This window comes from Leucopleurus acutus, assembly GCF_964270905.1.
Source record: "Leucopleurus acutus genome assembly, chromosome: 10".
Classification (NCBI taxonomy): domain Eukaryota; kingdom Metazoa; phylum Chordata; class Mammalia; order Artiodactyla; family Delphinidae; genus Leucopleurus; species Leucopleurus acutus.
Window position 1 is genome coordinate 105,010,426 of NC_139153.1, and position 19,793 is coordinate 105,030,218.

The 19,793-nt window shown below is 39.6% G+C and overlaps 1 protein-coding gene across 2 annotated transcripts in view; it reads left to right on the top strand.

The window, feature by feature from the left end:
• Window positions 1-19,793, top strand: part of EXOC2 (exocyst complex component 2) — a 156,731-nt gene that overhangs the window by 19,461 nt on the left and 117,477 nt on the right. For both annotated transcript variants that reach the window (XM_082848815.1, XM_082848816.1), the window contains exons 2-4: window positions 11,989-12,148; window positions 15,999-16,175; window positions 18,163-18,289. In XM_082848815.1, coding sequence (XP_082704941.1) covers window positions 12,031-12,148; window positions 15,999-16,175; window positions 18,163-18,289 — 422 coding nt within the window. In that variant the 5' untranslated portion in view covers window positions 11,989-12,030. The remainder of the gene's footprint in view (window positions 1-11,988; window positions 12,149-15,998; window positions 16,176-18,162; window positions 18,290-19,793) is intronic.

Here is a 19,793-nt window from a genome sequence, read left to right on the forward strand (position 1 = left end):
CAAAATAAAAATAATTTTGAATCCTGAAACAATTTGGTCAGTATTTTATTATAAAATGCTCCTGTGTAAAATGGGAACTTCTCTTTTTAAAAAAAGAAATATAAACATTTTCTGAGGGATTTTTCTTAATTTAGAGAGCTCAGTATGATACCTGAAACATAGAAGATGTTTAGCATTTTGTGTGTTACATAGTCCTTGTCAAGCTGTGTGTGTTTCGTCAAAGTATGTTAGTGTATACTCATGGGTTTAGATTTATCATCTACGAAGTTTGAATTGGTTATTCGTGAGGCTTGATAATAATGCTTCTTATTCACACAAGGATTCGAAGAAATAGTCAAGTTGATGTGGACCAAGATAACTTTTATATAAACCAAGTTTCCTTTTTTTTTTGCGGTACGCAGGCCTCTCTCACTGCTGTGGCCTCTCCCGTTTCGGAGCACAGGCTCCGGACGCGCAGGCTCAGCGGCCATGGCTCACGGGCCCAGCCGCTCCGCGGCCTGTGGGATCTTCCTGGACCGGGGCACGAACCGTGTCCCCTGCATCGGCAGGCGGACTCTCAACCACTGCGCCACCAGGGAAGCCCCAAGTTTCCATTTTTTTCCCGTAGTATTCCAGTATTCCATTTAGAAAATAATTCTTACTGCTTCATTATTTTGAGAAGAGGAAGAAGGGGTTTTTAAAGGGCTACTACAGTGAGTTAAAGTCTCATGAAGAAGGGACGTTCATATTCTTTCACGTTGAATTTTCGTTCTTTAATGGCTCATGCAATAAGATAAACCACTAACTTGGCAGCCTTTATTTTTGCCGACTCAGTAAATTCCCATGACTGTATTTCCATCAGTAATGACTAATTTCCTACTAGATTTGGTGATAAAAATACTTTGTTAATTTATTTTGTTTTGCTGATTTCTGAATTCCATTCATGGTGTTGTGGAAAGAACACAGAAACAAAAGACCTAGGCAAGTCACAGGAACTCGTCTGCAGTCTCTTTCGGTTTTGAATAGATTGTGATTCAGTAGTACTCTAAGGGTTATAATACGGACAGTTAAACAGTTGTTTTCAGAAGTATTTCAAAAATAGTGTCTTAAAATTAATAATACATAACTATTTCAGAGTTATAGTTTAAGCTTTGTGAAGCTGTTTACTTTCTGACTTCTGAGTTATACAAAAGTGCTTGGTGAATATTTTCAAAGCTGTTTGTGAAGATTTTTACAAAAATCTGCTTTTAACATTTTAAAATCCTTGACCTCATGGGCATTTTTGTAGACTTTAAATGCAAGATAAAAATGCAAAACAATTTATTACGATTGTATTTTTCTCCATATACAAACCCTACTTATGACATAATGCCTTGTGATGTAAGGTTAGTAGATAGTCAATAAATTTTTATTGTTTAAAAAAAAGAAAATAAATGCAAAACAAATCTTTAACACGGAAACTTGTAAGATATGCAGATTTTTTTTTTAGTTGTGCCGTCACACAGAAATGACTTACCAGGCTTGTTTCCAGTATCTTTTCCATATTTTTCTTTGGTTTATTTAATGAGAATTTCTAAGCCATAGTAAAAGTCTCTCTTTTTACCTAAATGTTGCATTCCCTCTCCCCTCCTTCCTTCCCTCAGTCTGTCTGTTCATCTCTCTCTTTCTCTGTTTCTCCTTTAATAAAATGGGGGAAATGAAAAAAAACCTGTGGTTTGTTTTTTAAAATAAATAATTGTGTATTTTAATCTGGTAACTATAATGGTTTACTTTTAATAATTTATTTTTAAAAAGTATCTGTAAAAGCTTTGTAGCCTAGTCTTTGCAATATAACTTTCGAAAATGAAAGGGATAATTAGGCTATCTAATACCCTAATATTCAAATATAAGATTTTAAAAATTCAGATTCTTCTAATGATATATCAAAAATATTTTATAATAAATACAAGAATTTTTAAATGAATAACAACATGCTTTTATCATAGTTTAGTTTAATTGTGAAAAGCTAGGGAGGCCAGTTTCTATAGTCTTAACATTGGTAACTGAATTTAAAAGCTTTGTCCTATAAGACTCTCATAGAATCGAGAACTAAAAAGCGGTCTTAGGAATAATCTCATCCAGCCACCTTATATACAGATGAGAAAACTGTTTCAGAGCACATAAGAGTAACCAAGGGCTTTTAGTTGTTAATGCCAGAGCCCAGCTTAGAACCTAGATCTCCAGACTATTCACAAATGTTAAGTTTTTGAGGTTGTTCTATCAAGACTTCATTCAGCGACTTACAGCTTGGATATACTTCTGTTTATTAAAATATATCTAGATTACCATGTGAAACTGTTACTTATCTAAAAAGATAAAATTCAAATGAAATTCTGAAACCTTTTTGAAGGGAATTGTTGTCCTTGAGTGAAGATGTCCTTTGTTCGTATAGATAGGAAGGAATGTGTTTGCCACAAAATGATAATTCCATGGTAAAGCAAAACCTCACATTAAAAAAATCAACGCATCAAGTTGAGAAATTATTTCAGCTTCTTCCAGTTCTTTCTTTTAGAGAAACACTGCTGAGAAGCAAGAAAACACTTATGCTTTTATTTTCATTGTGTCTACAGAATATAAATCATTGACAAAATGTAGTATTAAAGTGCTTCCTGATTGAGGTACTAAGCAAGTGAAGCTCCAGCCAAAACATTAGCCTTGCTTATTAGTACCTCAGTGAAACAAAACAAAATATCTCACCTGGTCCTATTTCCACGAGTACAGACGCTCTAGGAGGTAGCACAAAATCAGGTCAAGAGTGGGCACGTTGGAGTCAGGCAGTGTATCCAGCTCCGCCCCTCACGTGCTGTCTGAGCTCGAACAAGTCTGTTTACTTCTCTGAGCCCAGGCTTCCTCTTGGAGGCAGGAGAGCTGATAAGACTTACCTTGTCTGGCTGCTTAAAGGAAGATGCGAAATGTGGTACCTGGATGTCAGGCAATGGGATATGACTGAGTCATTCAACTGGTATTATTGTGTCCTTTAAAATTTAACATTAAATATTGCAGTGGTAGATATGTGTCATTATACCTTTGTGAAAACCTACCGAATGTACAACACCAAGAATGAACCCTAATGTAAACCATGGATTTTGGGTGACACTGATGTGTAATGTAGGTTCATGAATTGTGGTAGATATACCAGTGTGTATACCAGTGGTAGATATACCACTGGAGTAGGGTGTCCATCATAAGGGAGGTTGTGTGTGTGTGGTGTGGGGGAGGGTTGTGCAGTGGGAATCTGGGGACTCTGTACTCTTGGCTTAATTTTGCTGTGAACCTAAGGCTGCTTTAAAAATAAAGCTTATTAATTTAAAAAATAACATGAATAAATGTTAGTTGGGTCACCTGTCCATCACACATTGGGTAGAGAGCCCAGCATCCCTCCAGATATCTGGCAAGTTTTGGAGAATTCTCTTAGACTTGGGCTCTTCTAGCTTTAACTTCAGGTTCTGCTGCGTTGCCAACCTCAGCTCTGCCTTCTCCAGCTACCTGCTCTGTTCCTTATTAAAAGGCACTGGCCTGTATACGTGCAGTGTGAGCAGGAGAATGTATTAAAAGTTTGGGAGTATGAGTGGGAGAGGGAAAAAAAGCACAGCCAATCAAAAGTGTTAGTGCTCCCATTCTAAAAGTCTCTGGGTTGTACCTGCCATTGGGACAGTTCATTGGTCCCTTCACATAGAGCTTTATTCTCTTGTCATGATTTACTGACCCTTGCACCTACCACTCTCTTCTCCCTCTCTCTCTCTCTTTTTTTCAGTCTACCTAGAGAAACTGAAAAAACTTACTTTCTTAATGCAGATCCATTTTCTTTCCTTGGTTCTGTTAAGAATTATTATTTTTTTAAGGGTAAAATCACGACTGTATAAATAAATTTTAAAAGTAACACATTGAAAAGAAAAAGTGCTTCCTTAAATCCAGAAATGTTTCAGTGTAGTTTTTATTGTCCCACTAAATATAATTTGCTATAAACTAGACCTGCAATTCATATGATAACGGTGATATATTTTTATTCCGTTAACTAAAAAAGGAAAAAACAATCACTCTTATATGTATGTTTATTCACTGTAACTATATCAACACCATACCAACATCAAAAGAAATCAGACAAGTGTCTATTACCTGGTTAATTCCTAAAAGGGTCCTCTTAGTCCCGTTTATTCCCATTCAGGTCCAGGTAGTTGAAATGTTCTTGACACATTAACATGAGTCTGGAGACATGTAAGAATTATGATTGCTTTTTAAATTTTTTTTTAAATTTATTTATTTTTGGCTGTGTTGGGTCTTCGTTTCTGCGCAAGGGCTTTCTCTAGTTGTGGCAAGCGGGGGCCACTCTTCATCGCGGTGCGCGGGCCTCTCACTGTCGCGGCCTCTCTTGTTGCAGAGCACAGGCTCCAGACGCGCAGGCTCAGTAGTTGTGGCTCACGGGCCTAGTCGCTCCGCGGCATGTGGGATCTTCCCAGACCAGGGCTCGAACCCGTGTCCCCTGCATTGGCAGGCAGATTCTCAACCACTGCGCCACCAGGGAAGCCCCTAAATTTTTTTTAAGTTAAAGTATAATTGTCTTACAGTATTATTTTTAGGTGTACAACATATTGATTCGATATTTATAGATTGTACTCCATGTAAAGTTATTATAAAATACTCCTATATTTTCTGTTCTGTACATTACATCCTTGTGACTTATTTCTCTTATACCTAGTAGTTTGTACCTCTTAATCCCCATCCCCTGTTTGACCCATCCCCTCCCCCGCTCCCTGCTGGTAACCACTGGTTTGTTCTCTGTATCTGTGAATCTGTTTCTGTTTTATTTGTTCATTTGCTTTGTTAGATCCCACATATAAGTGAAAACATACAGTATTTGTCTTTCTTTGTTTGACTGTTTTCACTAAGCATAATACCCTTCGGGTCTATCCATATTGTTGCAAATGGCAAAATTTTATTCTTTTTAATGGCTGAGTGGTATTCCATTGTATATATGTACCACATCTTGTTTATCTGTTCATCTGTTGATGTACACTTGGGTTGCTTCCATATCTTGGCTATTGTAAATAAAGTTCCATGAACATTGGGGTGCATGTATCTTTTTGAATTACCGTTTTTGTTTCCTTCAGATATATACCCAGGGGTGGAATTGCTAGATCATATGGTAGTTCTATTTTTAAATTTTTTGAGGAACCTCTATACTGTTTTCCATAGTGTCTGCACCAATTTACATTCCCACCAACCGTGCATGAGGGTTCCCTTTTCTCCACATCCTTGCCAACACTTACTTCTTGTCTTTCTGAGGATCAACATTTTGACAGGTGTGAGGTGATGTCCATTGTGGTTTTGATTTGCATTTCTCCAGTGATTAGTGATGTTGAGCATCTTTTCATGTGCCTGTTGGCCATCTGCATGTTTTCTTTGGGAAGATGCCTATTCAGGTCTTCTGCCCAGTTTTTATTCAGGTTGTTTGTTTGATATTGAGTTGTACGAATATATTTTGGATATTAATCCCTTAGTAGACATATTATTTGCAAATGTCTTTTCCTATTCAGTAGATTATCTTTTCGTTTTGATGATGGTTTCCTTTGCTGTGCAAGAGCTTCTCAGTTTGATTTAGTCCATTTGTTTATTTTTGCTTTTGTTTCCCTTGCCTGAGAAGACAGATCCAAAAAAATATTGCTAAGACCAATGTGAAAGAGTGCACTTCCTATGTTTTCATACATTTAGGTCTTTAATCCATTTTGAGTTTTTGTTTATGGTGTGAGAAAATGTTGTAATTTCGTTCATTTGCACGTAGCTGTCCAGTTTTCCCAATACCATTTATTGAAGAGGCTGTCTTTCCCCCATCTTATAGTCTTGCCTCCTTTATCATAAATAACTGTGGGTATATTTCTGCCTCTCTATTCTGTTCCATTGATATGTGTGTCTGTTTTTATGCCAGTACCATGCTATTTTGATTACTGTAGCTTTGTAGTATAGTTTCAAGTCAGGGAGCATGATTCCTCCATCTCTGGTCTTCTTTCTCAAGATTGTTTTGGCTGTTCGAGGTCTTTTGTGGTTCCATACAAATTTTAGGATTGTTCTAGTTCTGTGAAAAATGTCATGGATAATTTGATAGGAATGGCATTAAAGCTGTAGATTGCTGTGGGTAGTACAGACATTTTAACAATATGAATTCTTTGAACATATCCATGAACACGGGATATCTTTCCATTTCTTTGTATCATGTTCAGTTTCCTTCATGAATGCTTTATAGTTTTCAGAGTATTGGTCTTTCACCTCCTTGGTTAAGTTTCTTCCTAGGTATTTTATTCTTTCGGATGTGGTTTTTTTTTTTTTTTTTGGCGGTACGCGGGCCTCCCACTGCTGTGGCCTCTCCCGCTGCGGAGCACAGGTTCCGGACGCGCAGGCTCAGCAGCCATGGCTCACGGGCCCAGCCGCTCCACGGCATGTGGGATCCTCCCAGACCAGGGCACGAACCCGTGTCCCCTGCATCAGCAGGCAGACTCTCAACCACTGTGCCACCAGGGAAGCCCTCTCGGATGTGGTTTTTAAATGGGACTATTTTCTTTCTTTCTCTTATAGTTCATTATTAGTGTTTAGCAACACAACAGATTTCTGTATGATTCCTTTTTAGCAAATCTATAACCCTGTTTGGTACCTAACAGGTTTTAAGCATGGAGTATGTTCTTAGGCTAAGAGCCAGTGTGTAACAATTTGCAGCTCATCTAAGTGTACCTATGTATATATGTAAAATTCCCAATACAGTACTCTGCTGCTGTCAGCCTTTATTATTTGTCCATTTGTATAATTTAATCCTTTATTATTAGTGTGCTTGGGTGAGGATATTGCCTTTAAAAATGGCTTATTCTGTGTCTGCAACAATTTTCCTTACATGAGTAAGTAATAGCTACTTTACCTCCTGTCTCTGTCATTCCACTTTCAAAAGATAAAATTAGCTTGTGGTGTGTAATTTTAGGGTAGGTTCTTTCACTTTTTATTCCTTACCTCTTTCATTATCTTATATGGCTGTATAATGTAAATGCTGGATATTGTTTTAATTAAAAAATGAGGCTTATGACAGGAAAGTCAGACTTTTGTTAACCTCTGTTCAGTGTATTTATATAAGAAAGATCTTACGACAGAATTTCAAAGACTGTTGCGTTATTGCATTTGGAAAATGCTTGTGAGGAAAATGTATAGGCACTTAATGACAACTCTAGATGAGAGTTTTCCTTTAAAAATATCCTTGTTGATTCGGCATGAGTTGTGAAACTGAACATGTTCAGAAACTAAATTCTCTTTTCTTAAGGCTTAGACTTTTTCCTGAGAGTGATGATAATGTATTTCATTTATTTGTGATTTTAAATGTAAGAACGTTACCTATAATGCAGAATGTTTCTAAGTGGAGGTGGGTTGAAAAGAGACATCTCTTTCCAGAATTCATTCCACAGATAATTATTGAGTGCATATTTTGTGGGTAGGTACTGTTGTGTGTGTTGTGGACATTGTAGTGTAAAAAGTACATATTCTTATATTTGTAAGTTACGTGGCTCACTGATCTTCCTGAGATAAGGGTTTGTCCATGCTTGGGGATGTGTAGGTGATGCTTCATGGTAAGGAAATGCCATTTAATTTTTGTATATGAACCAACATAATGAACACTGGATTTTCAGCTGCCTTTGATGTGTATATCTGGAACAGAGCTGTACTTTTCAATCATAAATAAGAAAATAGATCATAGTTTTTGATTCATGACTCTCCATAGTGGCCCAGACATTACCTGTTATTACCAGACCTACTTTGTTTTACGTGGACAAACTTTGAGGATAACATAGGTAAGATTTATGATCCTCTGTAAACACCTTCAAAATGGATTTGGGAAATTGGGAGTAGGTTGAAAGTGTCTTGTCCTAACTGTGTGTGTGTGTGTGTGTGTGTGTGTGTGTGTGTGTGTGTGTGTGTGTGTGTGTGTGCATGCCCTTTTATTTTTTTTGAGACCAGAGGTATTCTAATTTCAACTCTATTTTGCAGCAGGATGAGCCAGTGCCCCCAGTCATGTAAGAAACAACTAAGGTTCTTAGAATGTGACTATCATACACAGATGACCTAGTAAGATGCAGGATGCTCTAAAGGAAAGAGTGGTATCAGACTCCTGTGAGTCAGGAAACCAAGGGTCTGGTCTGTTTTACAACGAATTGGGTGTGTGACCTTGAAAATGGTCTAACCCTAACTCCGGGTAGTATTGCCATCTTAACAATATTAAGTCTTCCTGTCCACATCTTTCAATTTATTTAGGTCTTTAATTTCTTTCAACATTTTAAAATAATTTTCAAAGTACAAGTTTTGCACTTTTGTAAAATTCATTCCTGAGTATTTTATTCTTTTTGATGCTATTGTATACAAGTATCTTTTAAACTTTTTTTTGTTTTTTCATGTGTATACCTAATACCTCTCCCCATCCCTATTCTCTACCCCTTGTACCTCTTCATCCTATTTTAATTCCAGTATTCCACTGATACCATGAACATTCAGAAAACATTTATTCAACTTCTGTCAGCAGTCATCTGGCATGTTTATTTTGTGTCAGGTACTGTATGACAGGTATTAGAAAAGTAGAGTTGATTGAATATTATGTGTTTTCAATGAGGAGATACAGACTTGGTATCTAAGATGTAACACTTATGTAACAGAAGTGTTATAGAAGGAGGAGGGATCAGGGAGACTTTTTAGAGAAGGTAACATTTAAGCTTGACTTTGAAATATTGGTAAGGATTTAACAAACTTGGAAAATCTTTCTATTTAGTCGAAATAAGGTAAATGAAATCAGGAAGGCATAAAAAGTACCTGGTGGTTCTTAAGAGGTGAGTGGGCTTGTGTGGTTAGTGTCAGATGGGTGAGGGAAATGACTGAGGATGACCTAGGAGTGTAGAAGAGTCTGATGGTGACAGGTTTTAATAAGATGCTAAGGATGTCATGGGGACTGGAGACCACTGAGCAGTGGGGGAGATGTTTTTTTGAATTAGGAATGATGATTAGATCTGTAGTTTGGAGAACTGACTCCAGCGTTTGCTGAGGGGGGATTGCAGCGAAGGGATAACAGGGGCAGAGTGACCAGTTAGGAGCTGGCTGGCTTCAGTATCCAGGGAGAGAAGCAGTGGACCTTGGACTCTGCCAGGGGATTCTGTTTGATTCAGGGGGTGTGATGGGGAGGGAGGGGAGTTCAAGATAATTTTGGGTTGCCTCATTTGGCTTATTAGGTGAATGGTAACCTCCTGTGGTTCTTCGCTTTTTGCTGCTGTTGTTTTGCTGTTTTAATCGTTAAAGGAGTTTACATAGGCATGATTGAACTCAGTCTCCAGCCCCCTCCCCTTTCTCAGAGGAAGCCAAGCTGATGGCACCTGGCTCAGAACCCCAGCCCTCTAATCACAGGGTTGCTGTCTCTGGTTTGGCAGTCCTGGTACTGGGCTGCCATGAGCACTACGTACGAGCGGTACTGAGGGTTCATGAAGAGCCAAGACACTCCTTGGAATTTGAGTCTCTCTCTCCCAGAAACCAGGGACAAAGGTCTGTCACCTCTGTATTATCCAGCACAGCCCAGACTTGTTTAGCTCACTCTGCCAGCACCCACTTCCATGTTTCCAGATTCTGTGGCTAATCTGCCAATATCTGGATAGTCACTTCTGGATAAAATTTAAAACTCCCTCCCCCTCTTCCCAGATACACATCTGCCTATTTGCAGCCTTATTACCGCTTCTGTTAAACCAACGGTCAGTTCTTACATTAACAGGACAATATAAATCTCTTTTCTTTTGCCTCTTTTGAAAGTTTCAAGAGCTGTTATTCTTGGATTGATTCCTTTTCATGGCATCCTGTTCTTTTAGGCATAAAAGTTTTCTCCTTCTGCAGATATTTATTTGGGGGTCAAAGTTTACAGTACTTTTGAAGTGTGTGTGTGTGTGTGTGTGTGTGTGTGTGTGTGTGTGTGTGTTTCCTGTTATCCACTGTGTTAATTTGCTGGGGCTGCCATAACAAAGTACCATAGGCTGAAACAACAGACATGTGTTTTCTCATGATCTGGGGGCTAGAAGTCCAAGATCAAGGTGTTGGCAGGGCTGGTTTCTCCCGAGGCCTCCCTACTTGGCTTGGAGATGCCACCTTCTCCCTGTGTCCTCACGTGGTTGTCCCTCTGTGTGTGTCTGTGTCCTCATCTCCTCTTCGTATAAGGACACTGGTCCTGTGGGATCAGCGCCCATCCTAGTGACCTCATTTTACCTTAACCACCTCTTTAAAGTCGCGATCTCTAAATACAGTCACATTCTGAGGTCCTGGATTAGTACTTCAATGTAATTTGCAGGGAAGCACTGTAGCCTGTAGCCTTATCTCTGTTTCCTCTGGATCTTTTTTTAATTTTTTTAAAATTTATTTGTTTTTTTATTTTTGGCTGTGTTGGGTCTTCGTTGCTGTGTGCAGGGCTTTCTCTAGTTGTGAGCGGGGGCTACTCTTCGTTGTGGTGCGTGGGCTCCTCATTGTCGTGGCTTCTCTTGTTGCAGAGCACAGGCTCTAGGCGCGCGGGCTTCAGTAGTTGTGGCGCGTGGGCTCAGTAGCTGTGGCTCGCGGGCTCTAGAGCTCAGGCTCAGTAGTTGTGGCGCGCGGGCTTAGTTGCTCCACGGCATGTGGGATCTTCCCGGGCCAGGGCTTGAACCCGTGTCCCTTGCATTGGCAGGCAGATTCTTAACCACTGCGCCACCAGGGAAGCCCTGGATCTTTTTTTTTAATCTGACTGTCATCTCTCGCTCACGTATTTTCCTTGACCACCTTACAGTCTTTGTCCTTGTGCCTTTTAGGATGAGGCTGTGACAGCTGCTTGTTTAGTCTATGCATGGGCAGAGTTGCTCTGTATATGCTTTTCCTTGGGTGATGTGGCTGCAAGTAGTCCTTTCTGGGAGGACCCTTCCATGTTAGAGTCTTCGGTTCTGTCTTTCCAGGGCTCCTTAGTTTCTCCAGAGTGATTCTTGTTACCCGGACAGAGCGGAGTTGGGTGAGAGGGTTGGCGCCCTCCTCTCTGTGCCTGGTGTCTGTCCCTCAGTCCTGGTCCCTTCTGTTTGGTTTCGTGAGAGATTGAACTGATCTGGCTAACGGTGGGGTGAAGGCAGGGGCCACTGTCTAACTTCGCTCTGTGAAAAGACAGACAACCAGCAGCTGTTTTTCTCTGAACCCACCCTTCCCTTGTCTTCTGGAGCATCTGAAGCCTCGAGCACTTGAGGAGTTCTGTGGGTTTATTAGTGAGGTTTTCTCATTTCCTGGTTGCCTGCTGTGCACTAGGTGCTCTGCCCTGCTGGGATTATGTACCTGATCTTTGTTGTAGCCTTATGGAAGGTTCTGTTACTGGCCGCAGTGTCCGTATATGAAAACAGAGGTTTGGAGCGGAATTAGAGCGCCAGGACTAGAGCTCAGGGCATCTGAACTCAGAAGCTGCACTTCTGCCGGCTCCACACTGGGACAGTTAGCAAGTCTCTGCTTCTGTCTCAGTGTCGAAGATGTCAGTGTATTGATTTGAGTACATTTAAAAGAGTTGCTACACTAAGTCTAACACAAAAATAAAATGAAATTCAGTATACCTATGAGAATGGAGATGTTCTTTAATTTTATGAATCTGATTAGTTCAGAATGTGCTCCTTCAGGAGCTTCCAGCATATACTTTGGGTGCAGCAGGTGGTGGCATGGAGCTCAGGGGGACCTTAGGTTCTGTCTGTCCTTGCATCAGAAGTTTATGTTCTTGATGTCTCCCTCCCAGTACTAGCTAGTGTGCTTAGTCACCTTCATGTGCAGGAATTGTTGGCAGACAGGCTAACTGACAGCTAAAAAACCTGGCGCTGTATGTTTGCAGAATACTGCTGTGTTTTGGTACTGAATGTCTAGTTCTGGTGTTTCTAGTTGCTGCTCATCTCAGTTGGCACTAACCCTTTTTTCCTTTCTCTTCTACAGATTACTTCTGTAGCTTGACCTCTACTTTCCTCAACAAGCAGAATGTCTCGAACACGACAACCCCCGCTTGTGACAGGCATCTCTCCAAATGAAGGAATCCCATGGACAAAGGTCACGATTAGGGGAGAAAACCTGGGGACTGGGCCAGCTGACCTCATAGGTAAGGGCAGGGACGATGCTGTGTGTTCATGGTGAATGCATTTTTATGTTGGGCAACTGAGGCAAGATATACTATTTTGAAATAGTGAAGGTGATAGAAAAACACCCCTGAGGTCTGTACAGGATGATCTGAATAGAAATGAAAGAATTATTTGGTTTTCTGATTTTTCTGTTAAAATCATTATTTTGTCAGATCTTGCCTGTATTGTCTTTCGCCTGGTCATTGAGAAAGCCCCCCACAGCCGAGGTTTGCCTCCTTTCCTCGGGGTCGGCCTCTCCTGCCAGGACTGCCAAAACAGCCGCCCAGCTCTTCTGGCCTCCCCTCATACAGCTGTCTGTTCTTCTCAGGTGCCGGGTGAGCTAGGCCTCTTCTGTTCCTTATTGCTCTCGGAACCAAATCTAAACTCCCTCCACCCAGAGGAGCCTGTGCGCTCTGCTGGGCTGCACCCTGGGACCTGTGGGCATTTGTCTACACCCGATGCCCATTGGGGCGGGAGCACTGAGCCTCCAAACTTAACAGCCACAGGCTCTCTGCAAACTCATGCCCGCCGATGGTTTGCGTTAGGCTCCCCTAATGTTTACATATTTAGAGCAAGCTACGTTTTAGTTTTTAGGATCAGTTTATGCTGTTTATCTTTATAAGCCCAAGGACGCGAGCAATAGAACACTGCATCCACTTGGCACTGCGCGAGTTTTTTTGATTTTGGTTTGCAGTGTGCCCCCTTCTTCTGGGGGAGACCCTTTCCTGCTGGTTATTTCATTATTCTGGTCTGTCAGTGGTTCTCACCTGGCTTGTCTTCATCTTCTCTAGAACTTAAAAAAATGCTCTTGCCTTAGCTGCTAAGTCTCAGTCTCTAAAGATGGAGCCTTATCATTGCTTTTTTTAAAACACAGATGAGTGTAAAGCACTGCCAGGATAGAGAGCAAACCATAAATATCAGTGTGTGGTCAGTTTGGGTTATTTTCATGTGAACTCTGCATGAGGGTGTGCAGATACATTCAGAATAAGAGAGCGGGGAGGCAACTCAATATGTGCTGCTGAATGAGTATTCTGATTTCCCACATGTTAATTTATTTGGATTCAGACATTCATTTGACTCATTTCTTAATTCATGAAGGACCCCTTGGTAAATACTAGAGATTATGAGTTAGAGCTTGTTTTTCTTGCATTATAGCTGCTGGTTGACACATTGTTTTTTGGCCATCCAGAAATCCCTTGGAAAAGAGAAGGTTGATTAGAGCTGGGCACCATGTTTAATTACTGAGTCTTGCCCTCCCCAGCTCGTTCTTTTCACTAGTGTTACTTAACTGTGTCTCATTTTATACTGTTTTCTCTAGCCACAGTTTTTGATTCTTCAGTAAATAAAACTTAAGTTTATTATCCTTATGAAGGTAGTCTGTCTTATCCTATGTCTTGGTTCTTGACAAAGCTCATTCCAGGTTGTTCTTTATCCAAAGTGGAAAAATCCCTAGAATTCATGGAAATAGACCATCTAGATGGAGGTTCAGTTTAACTGGCAGTCACTGAGCCCTCACACGTGACTGCTGCCCGTCTGTGTGGATGCTGATCTCTCTTTAGCTTCAGGCAGCGCGATTCCTGTTTGACTGAGTGCGCACGACTTTTATAAACCTGCTAGTTCAGCTTTCAGCCTGCCCATGTATTGCCAAGAAACCACTTTTTAAAAAAGCAAACTTAACCTACTAAATAATTTAAGCATTTTTATAACTCCGGTGACATCTACACTAGCCAAGTAAAATACTACAAAAACACTTTATTTGGAATTCTACAAGTTACTTAAAAAAAAAAAAAAGATGTTATATTTCATGAAGCAGATTTCTTGGCAAAACATGTTTAAGAAATAGATCGTATGATCTTATTTAATTTCCATGCATTTAAAATGATCTGTTTAAATCTGTGTTTTAAATTATATGGTGATTATTAACTTTTTTAGTTAAAATGCAGAACAGATATTAAATCTGAGGAACCTCGATAGCAGCTACAACGAGATGAATAGACTGTTATTCCGGGTGCTTTTTCCCAAAGTTCCATCATCATGGATATCATACATGTTTGCTCATCTGAACATGTTTTTAAGACTTTATGTCTGTATATCTGAAATCTCCCATTTCTCAGTTTTAATCGTAAGATAGCTCCCCAGCAGGGGACTTATATTAGGAACTTTAATACATTAAGTCCTGACATTGGGTTGCGTTATTTCCTTTCTAAAGTTAGTATTTAAATCACAAAAATGTTTTTGATATTGTAAAATTTAAAAATATGTATTGACCTGGAGTGATATTGAAAATATACCATCTATAACTAAACAGTTCATAAATTAAAACATTTCCCATTTATATAAAAAAATACATAGACTGATTTATGTGTACATAAAAATTATTAGAGCACTGTATGTATTGAAGTGTTTCACAGGCTTACCTTGGAGATGGAGAGGAGTTTCTGGGGGTGCTTTCAACCTCTTAAAAGGCTTAAATTTTTCATAATAAAAGTTGAGTATCAAGAAAACTAACAAACACTCCCATTTTGAAAAATAATTTTGAATTATGAATGCATTTAAAAATGTGTAAATGTCATTACACATTTAAAAAGCCAATGGAAAACTTAGTCCTAAAGGAACTTTGAAGTGCTGTCATTAGAAAAACTGAATTCCTTACATGAATAGATAGTAATGTCTTACGGAAATCTCTGAAATTAATTATTTCAATAAACATCTTTAAAATGGAGTTGTTTTTATTCCTTTATGGTTAGTATAACATTCTTACTAAATAGTGCTTTAAGTTGTAACAAAAGATGACTTGAATCCCTCCCTGCATTTTTTCAACCGAATTTGGCATAAGTTGAGGTGTTCCTGGTATCTGATTGAAAAAACAAAACAAAAAGCTTGCATTTGCTAAACTTGACTGCCGAGCAGTATCAAAAGTTAAATGGTGAGAAAAGAAAGTGCGAGTGTCTGGGTGTTTGCTGAATACACTTCGGTCTATTTTCTCCATGAATGTTTATTACATTGGTCTCTGTTTAGCAGAAATGCACGTGGTGGGATGGTGGTCCTTTGCCTGGGGCCATGTCTTTCCTGTCTGCATCGCAGTTTACGTGGGTCTGGGCAGAGATGCCAGGCGTGGGCTGAGATTTTGGGAGCAGAGTGTAGTACAGCGACAGGACCATGAGGGAAACATTTAGGCAGCGTGGACTGCCGTTGCAGGAGTGATGTACAGACATGAAAAATGCACTAGTAATCCAGTAATGCCTGAGAACATTTACTGATTTAACAGACTTCAGGCTGTGCTTAACATAAACTACAAACTTTAGTTCATTCTGTAGTATCATGTATAATTGAACACTAGGAAAAGTATGTGTGGATTATTTTCAGGAAGATGATAAATATTTTTTTTAGGGAATGATGTACACATTTATTAATACGCTTTAGAGCTTTATAGCACGAACTTGGACTTCTAAAAATAACAATAATTTCCTTTCTAATACCTATGAAAGCAATCTAAGATTCTCATAGTTAAGTAATCTGGAGTGCCTAGACATTATTATGGTTATTATTTTCTAATTCCAGTGATGTTTGAAGACACTTAAATATAATCTAAAAGAAGTATTAAATATTAGAGAAAAAATAGGCAAATTCAGTAGAGACAGTCGTTTATTTGCAAATGATGTTGGGTATATTCAAGAATAGAAATAACTAACTGATGAACCAGGAAATGCTATTTCTAGTTCTGTTTTTCAGTTCAGGAAAAAGGCCTGGCGATACTGACAGAAGAATTGTCTTTTCATGAAATAGCTGTTCTTTGGACTTTGTTATGTGCATGCATGTTTTTACTTTCAGGTCTGACAATTTGTGGGCATAATTGCCTTCTGACAGCAGAGTGGATGTCTGCGAGTAAAATTGTATGTCGCGTGGGACAGGCCAAGAACGACAAAGGAGACATTATTGTCACAACCAAGTCAGGTGGCAAAGGAACCTCCACAGTCTCCTTCAAGCTGCTCAGACCTGAGAAAATAGGTATCATCTCCCATGACTTTACTCTAAAGAAGAAAATAAAAGTGGGTTTTGTTTTTAAAACTGACAACTGGTAAATTAGTATAAAATTTACTTACTCTCATATGTCATTAACTTAGATTCAGTTTATGTTTATTTTTTCAGGAATGGGATATTGGTTAAAGTCTGCATTACTTTTGAAAAGGCAGTTAGCTGAGCTGACGGTAAACCCTAAGGATGCTAACTAATCATTAGAACTGCTGTTCTGTCCTGTATAAAAGCTGTTCATGTAACACGTCCGAAATGCCGATTTTAGTTTCTTGATCTTGAATACAATAATTGCATTTCCTGCTGTGATACAGATAAGATTTGAGGTGAAATACATACCTGGTTTGGCCAAATTAGCCAGTAATGCCTAAATAATGTTCCGTGTTCCTTCACTTTCTGCGTCCTTTGAGGCCCCGACAAGATGTTGCCCACCTAGGTGTGCCTCTGGCCTCCAAACTAGAAATCACACTCTTCTTGTGCCCTAGAGCCCCTCCTGTGTTCCCTTTGTGCCCTTAACCCGTGCTTCCTCACCTTGGGGCACAGAGCTTGGTCTGAGAAGCTGGGACTCTGATCACATGAGCAGCCAGCTGTGGGTGGAGTGGAGTCACAGAATCACTTACCTCAGAGGATTGAATGAGTTAGAACATTGGAGAAAGTGCTTAGCATAGGTCCTCACACAAACTAAGGGCTCCATAAATTAGTGTTTTTAATTATTCGTCTCCTAGCTCTTTATGTATATGGCATCTCCTCTGCTAAAGTAAGAATACTGTTAGATTCATCTTTGTGGTCCTGTAATGACTTGCACATGGTCAGTACTTAACAAATATTTGTGTAATGTAGGACTATCACAGGCATAATTAAACCCAGGCCTTCTCTCATATAGGAAAGCAAAGAGTTTTGCAAATTTTGTTTTCTGTCTTAGAGCATAAAGCCTTTCTTCAGCATTATATCCTTAAATTCCTTGATTCTTTTTAATAAAAATTTGAGGAACTTAAGGGAAAACCAAAAATGGAATTTACATTTATGTGCGTGTGTGTATGTAAATGTATGTGCATATATATACATACAATATTTTTGGTTTTGTTTACTCACTTTTATTTAATGTCTTTGAAAACCGAACTGTGAAATTAAAGCAGGAACTTGTTTCCAGTTTTCTGGAGGAACTTAAAAACATTTTGACAGAATCCAGCATCATCTTGTATCATGTTTGTACAGCAGGTGAAGAAAACTTATTTGAAAGTATTGATTTTATGCTAAAACGCTCTGCCCAGGACTTAGCACAGCACAGGCTCAGGAAAGGCCTATAGACCTGAACCTGGGAGTGTCTGGGCCTGAGCTTACCCTCTGACAGAGCTTCCTTGTGTCATCCTGGTAGACCTGTGGGTGCCCATAGAGTTAGAAGGCTCACGAGGAGCCCTCTGGTCCCCCGGCCCTGTGCTCTACTCTGCTCCCTCGCACACTGCCCAGCCTCTGTTTCAGCCCAGTCCGAGCCACAGGAAAGAGGGTACTGTTTTCAGAGATTATATTTTGTTTTTCCTGAATATCCTAGTCATTTCCATCACACAAGCCGTGCATTCCGTGGAAAGTGTTTGATTTCTTTATATTGATATAAGGATTGTTGGGTGTTCTGTTGATGTACCAAATTAATTGTACTGCTTATTATTTGTAAAATACATTTGTTTTAGAGAACTTTTTCTCAGAGGCTTAACTTGTCTTCTGTATTGAATAATGTACAGTGCAATCAAGAGGTGTTATTTTTGCCTTTCTATAGATTTTTAGTGGTTTTAATTAAGCTACCAGCCATTACAAAAAAAAAAAAATCTGGAGCTTTTGTGCCTTCAAATCTTTAAAAAAGTACTGTAGCATGCATTCTGTATTAGGTGTTTCAACAGTAAAGCAGTATGGTAAGACTTAGTGCCTGGGGAGTGTGTATCTTATTAAGGCTGTGCTCCTCATTTGGTAGGTATTTTGGATCAGTCTGCTGTGTGGGTTGATGAGATGAATTACTATGACATGCGCACTGACAGGAATAAAGGGATCCCTCCCTTGTCCCTGCGTCCTGCTAATCCACTCGGCATCGAGATTGAAAAGTGAGTACCACCTTGCCTCCGTTGTCTTTATTTCTAGCTGCTGAAAAGTTCTGTGCACTCAGTGAAGAGAGTCGGGCTCCAGGAACATCCAGGGAAGCACAGTTGAAGACACTCTGTTGTTGGGAGTCGGGCATCATCTCTAGGAGCTTGGTCAGCTTTGCTAGAGCGAACCTTCCAACTGGTTAGAACTGTTGGCGAAAGCTACTTACCTCTTCAGTTTTTGAGTTTACATTTTGTGAAGAGGAAAAGTATCTTGAAATTTTGAATAACTAATACTTTTAATGATATGAGAATTAACGGGTTGTCTGGAGTTGGTAAGTTTAAATATTTAGATGGTACTTGAGATTAAAACAGAATTTTCCATGTGCTTGATTTTTCAGGATATATTTGGCAGTAAGTAGAACCAAGGTAGTCTTGTCATTTTGTTTACAACCCCTACCTGTAATTCATACTTAATTCAGACTTACTTTACCAGAATTGTGGCAGGTAAATCTTACAAGATGTCTTGGACCAAATCTAGAATTCCCTGTTCTCATTCCCTAATACAGTGTTTTCGTAGATTTTATAATCAGTGCCTTTATCCTTGCAGCTTCCTTAGTCAGTTCACCTAACACGTTAGTTGTTTCTGACTTGTCTCTCGGCCTTAGTGACTCTGCTGGTGAAGTTACTACTGAGCGTTTCTCCATAAGCATTTCTGCAGGCGACAGATTAGTTCTGCTAATGCTTTAGCCATAGTTTATTTTAGGTTTTTCTAGGAATGGAGAAAGTTGTCCACTGATCTTTATATATTTAACCTTCAAGCCTACACTTGAAGACCATTAGTAAATCAAAAGTAAGCTTCTTTTTCACCTGCTGGGGTTTGCCCTGGCTGAGAGGGAGGGAGCACGTGTTTGTCTTGGGAAGTTGTCTTGTGTTGAAAAAGGCCTGGGGTTTGGCAGCTTTTAGTGAGCGAGGACTGTCCTGGGTCACAGCTGGGAAGCTCTTTGGCCAGCGTGGGTCATTCTGGAGCTGTTTTAAGGGTTTCAGTACCCGATAAATTAAGAGTTTAAGGATCAAGAAGGTCCAGGAAAGAAAAGTAATTGCTGGGTCTTTATTTGAGCATAGTTTCCTGCATGAGTGGACTTTGTGGTTGAGAGTAAACCTCTCAGTGGCCTGCTTCAGTGGCCTGGATTCGGCTTCTTTCCAAGGCCCACCACAAAGGAAGTGTGGAGCAGAAGCGTTCTTTGGATTGTTCTTTTGTAAGGAAGATACAGTTTTGCACCCTTGTACCAGGATTATAGGAATATGGTGTGACTTTTGTCTGAGCCTTAGATGGAACTATCAAAGTTAGGATTAAATTGGTTATTTACTATCATAAAATGGATTTCCTTAATTTTTAGTTTAGCATGTAACTCACCCCTCGTTTGATCTCTTTACCTTTTCATGTCCTCTTACTTTTTGATTGTCTTGATCGTTCCTGTTACTGCCGCTGCTCACACAGGGGTTCGGCTTGAACTCTCTCTTA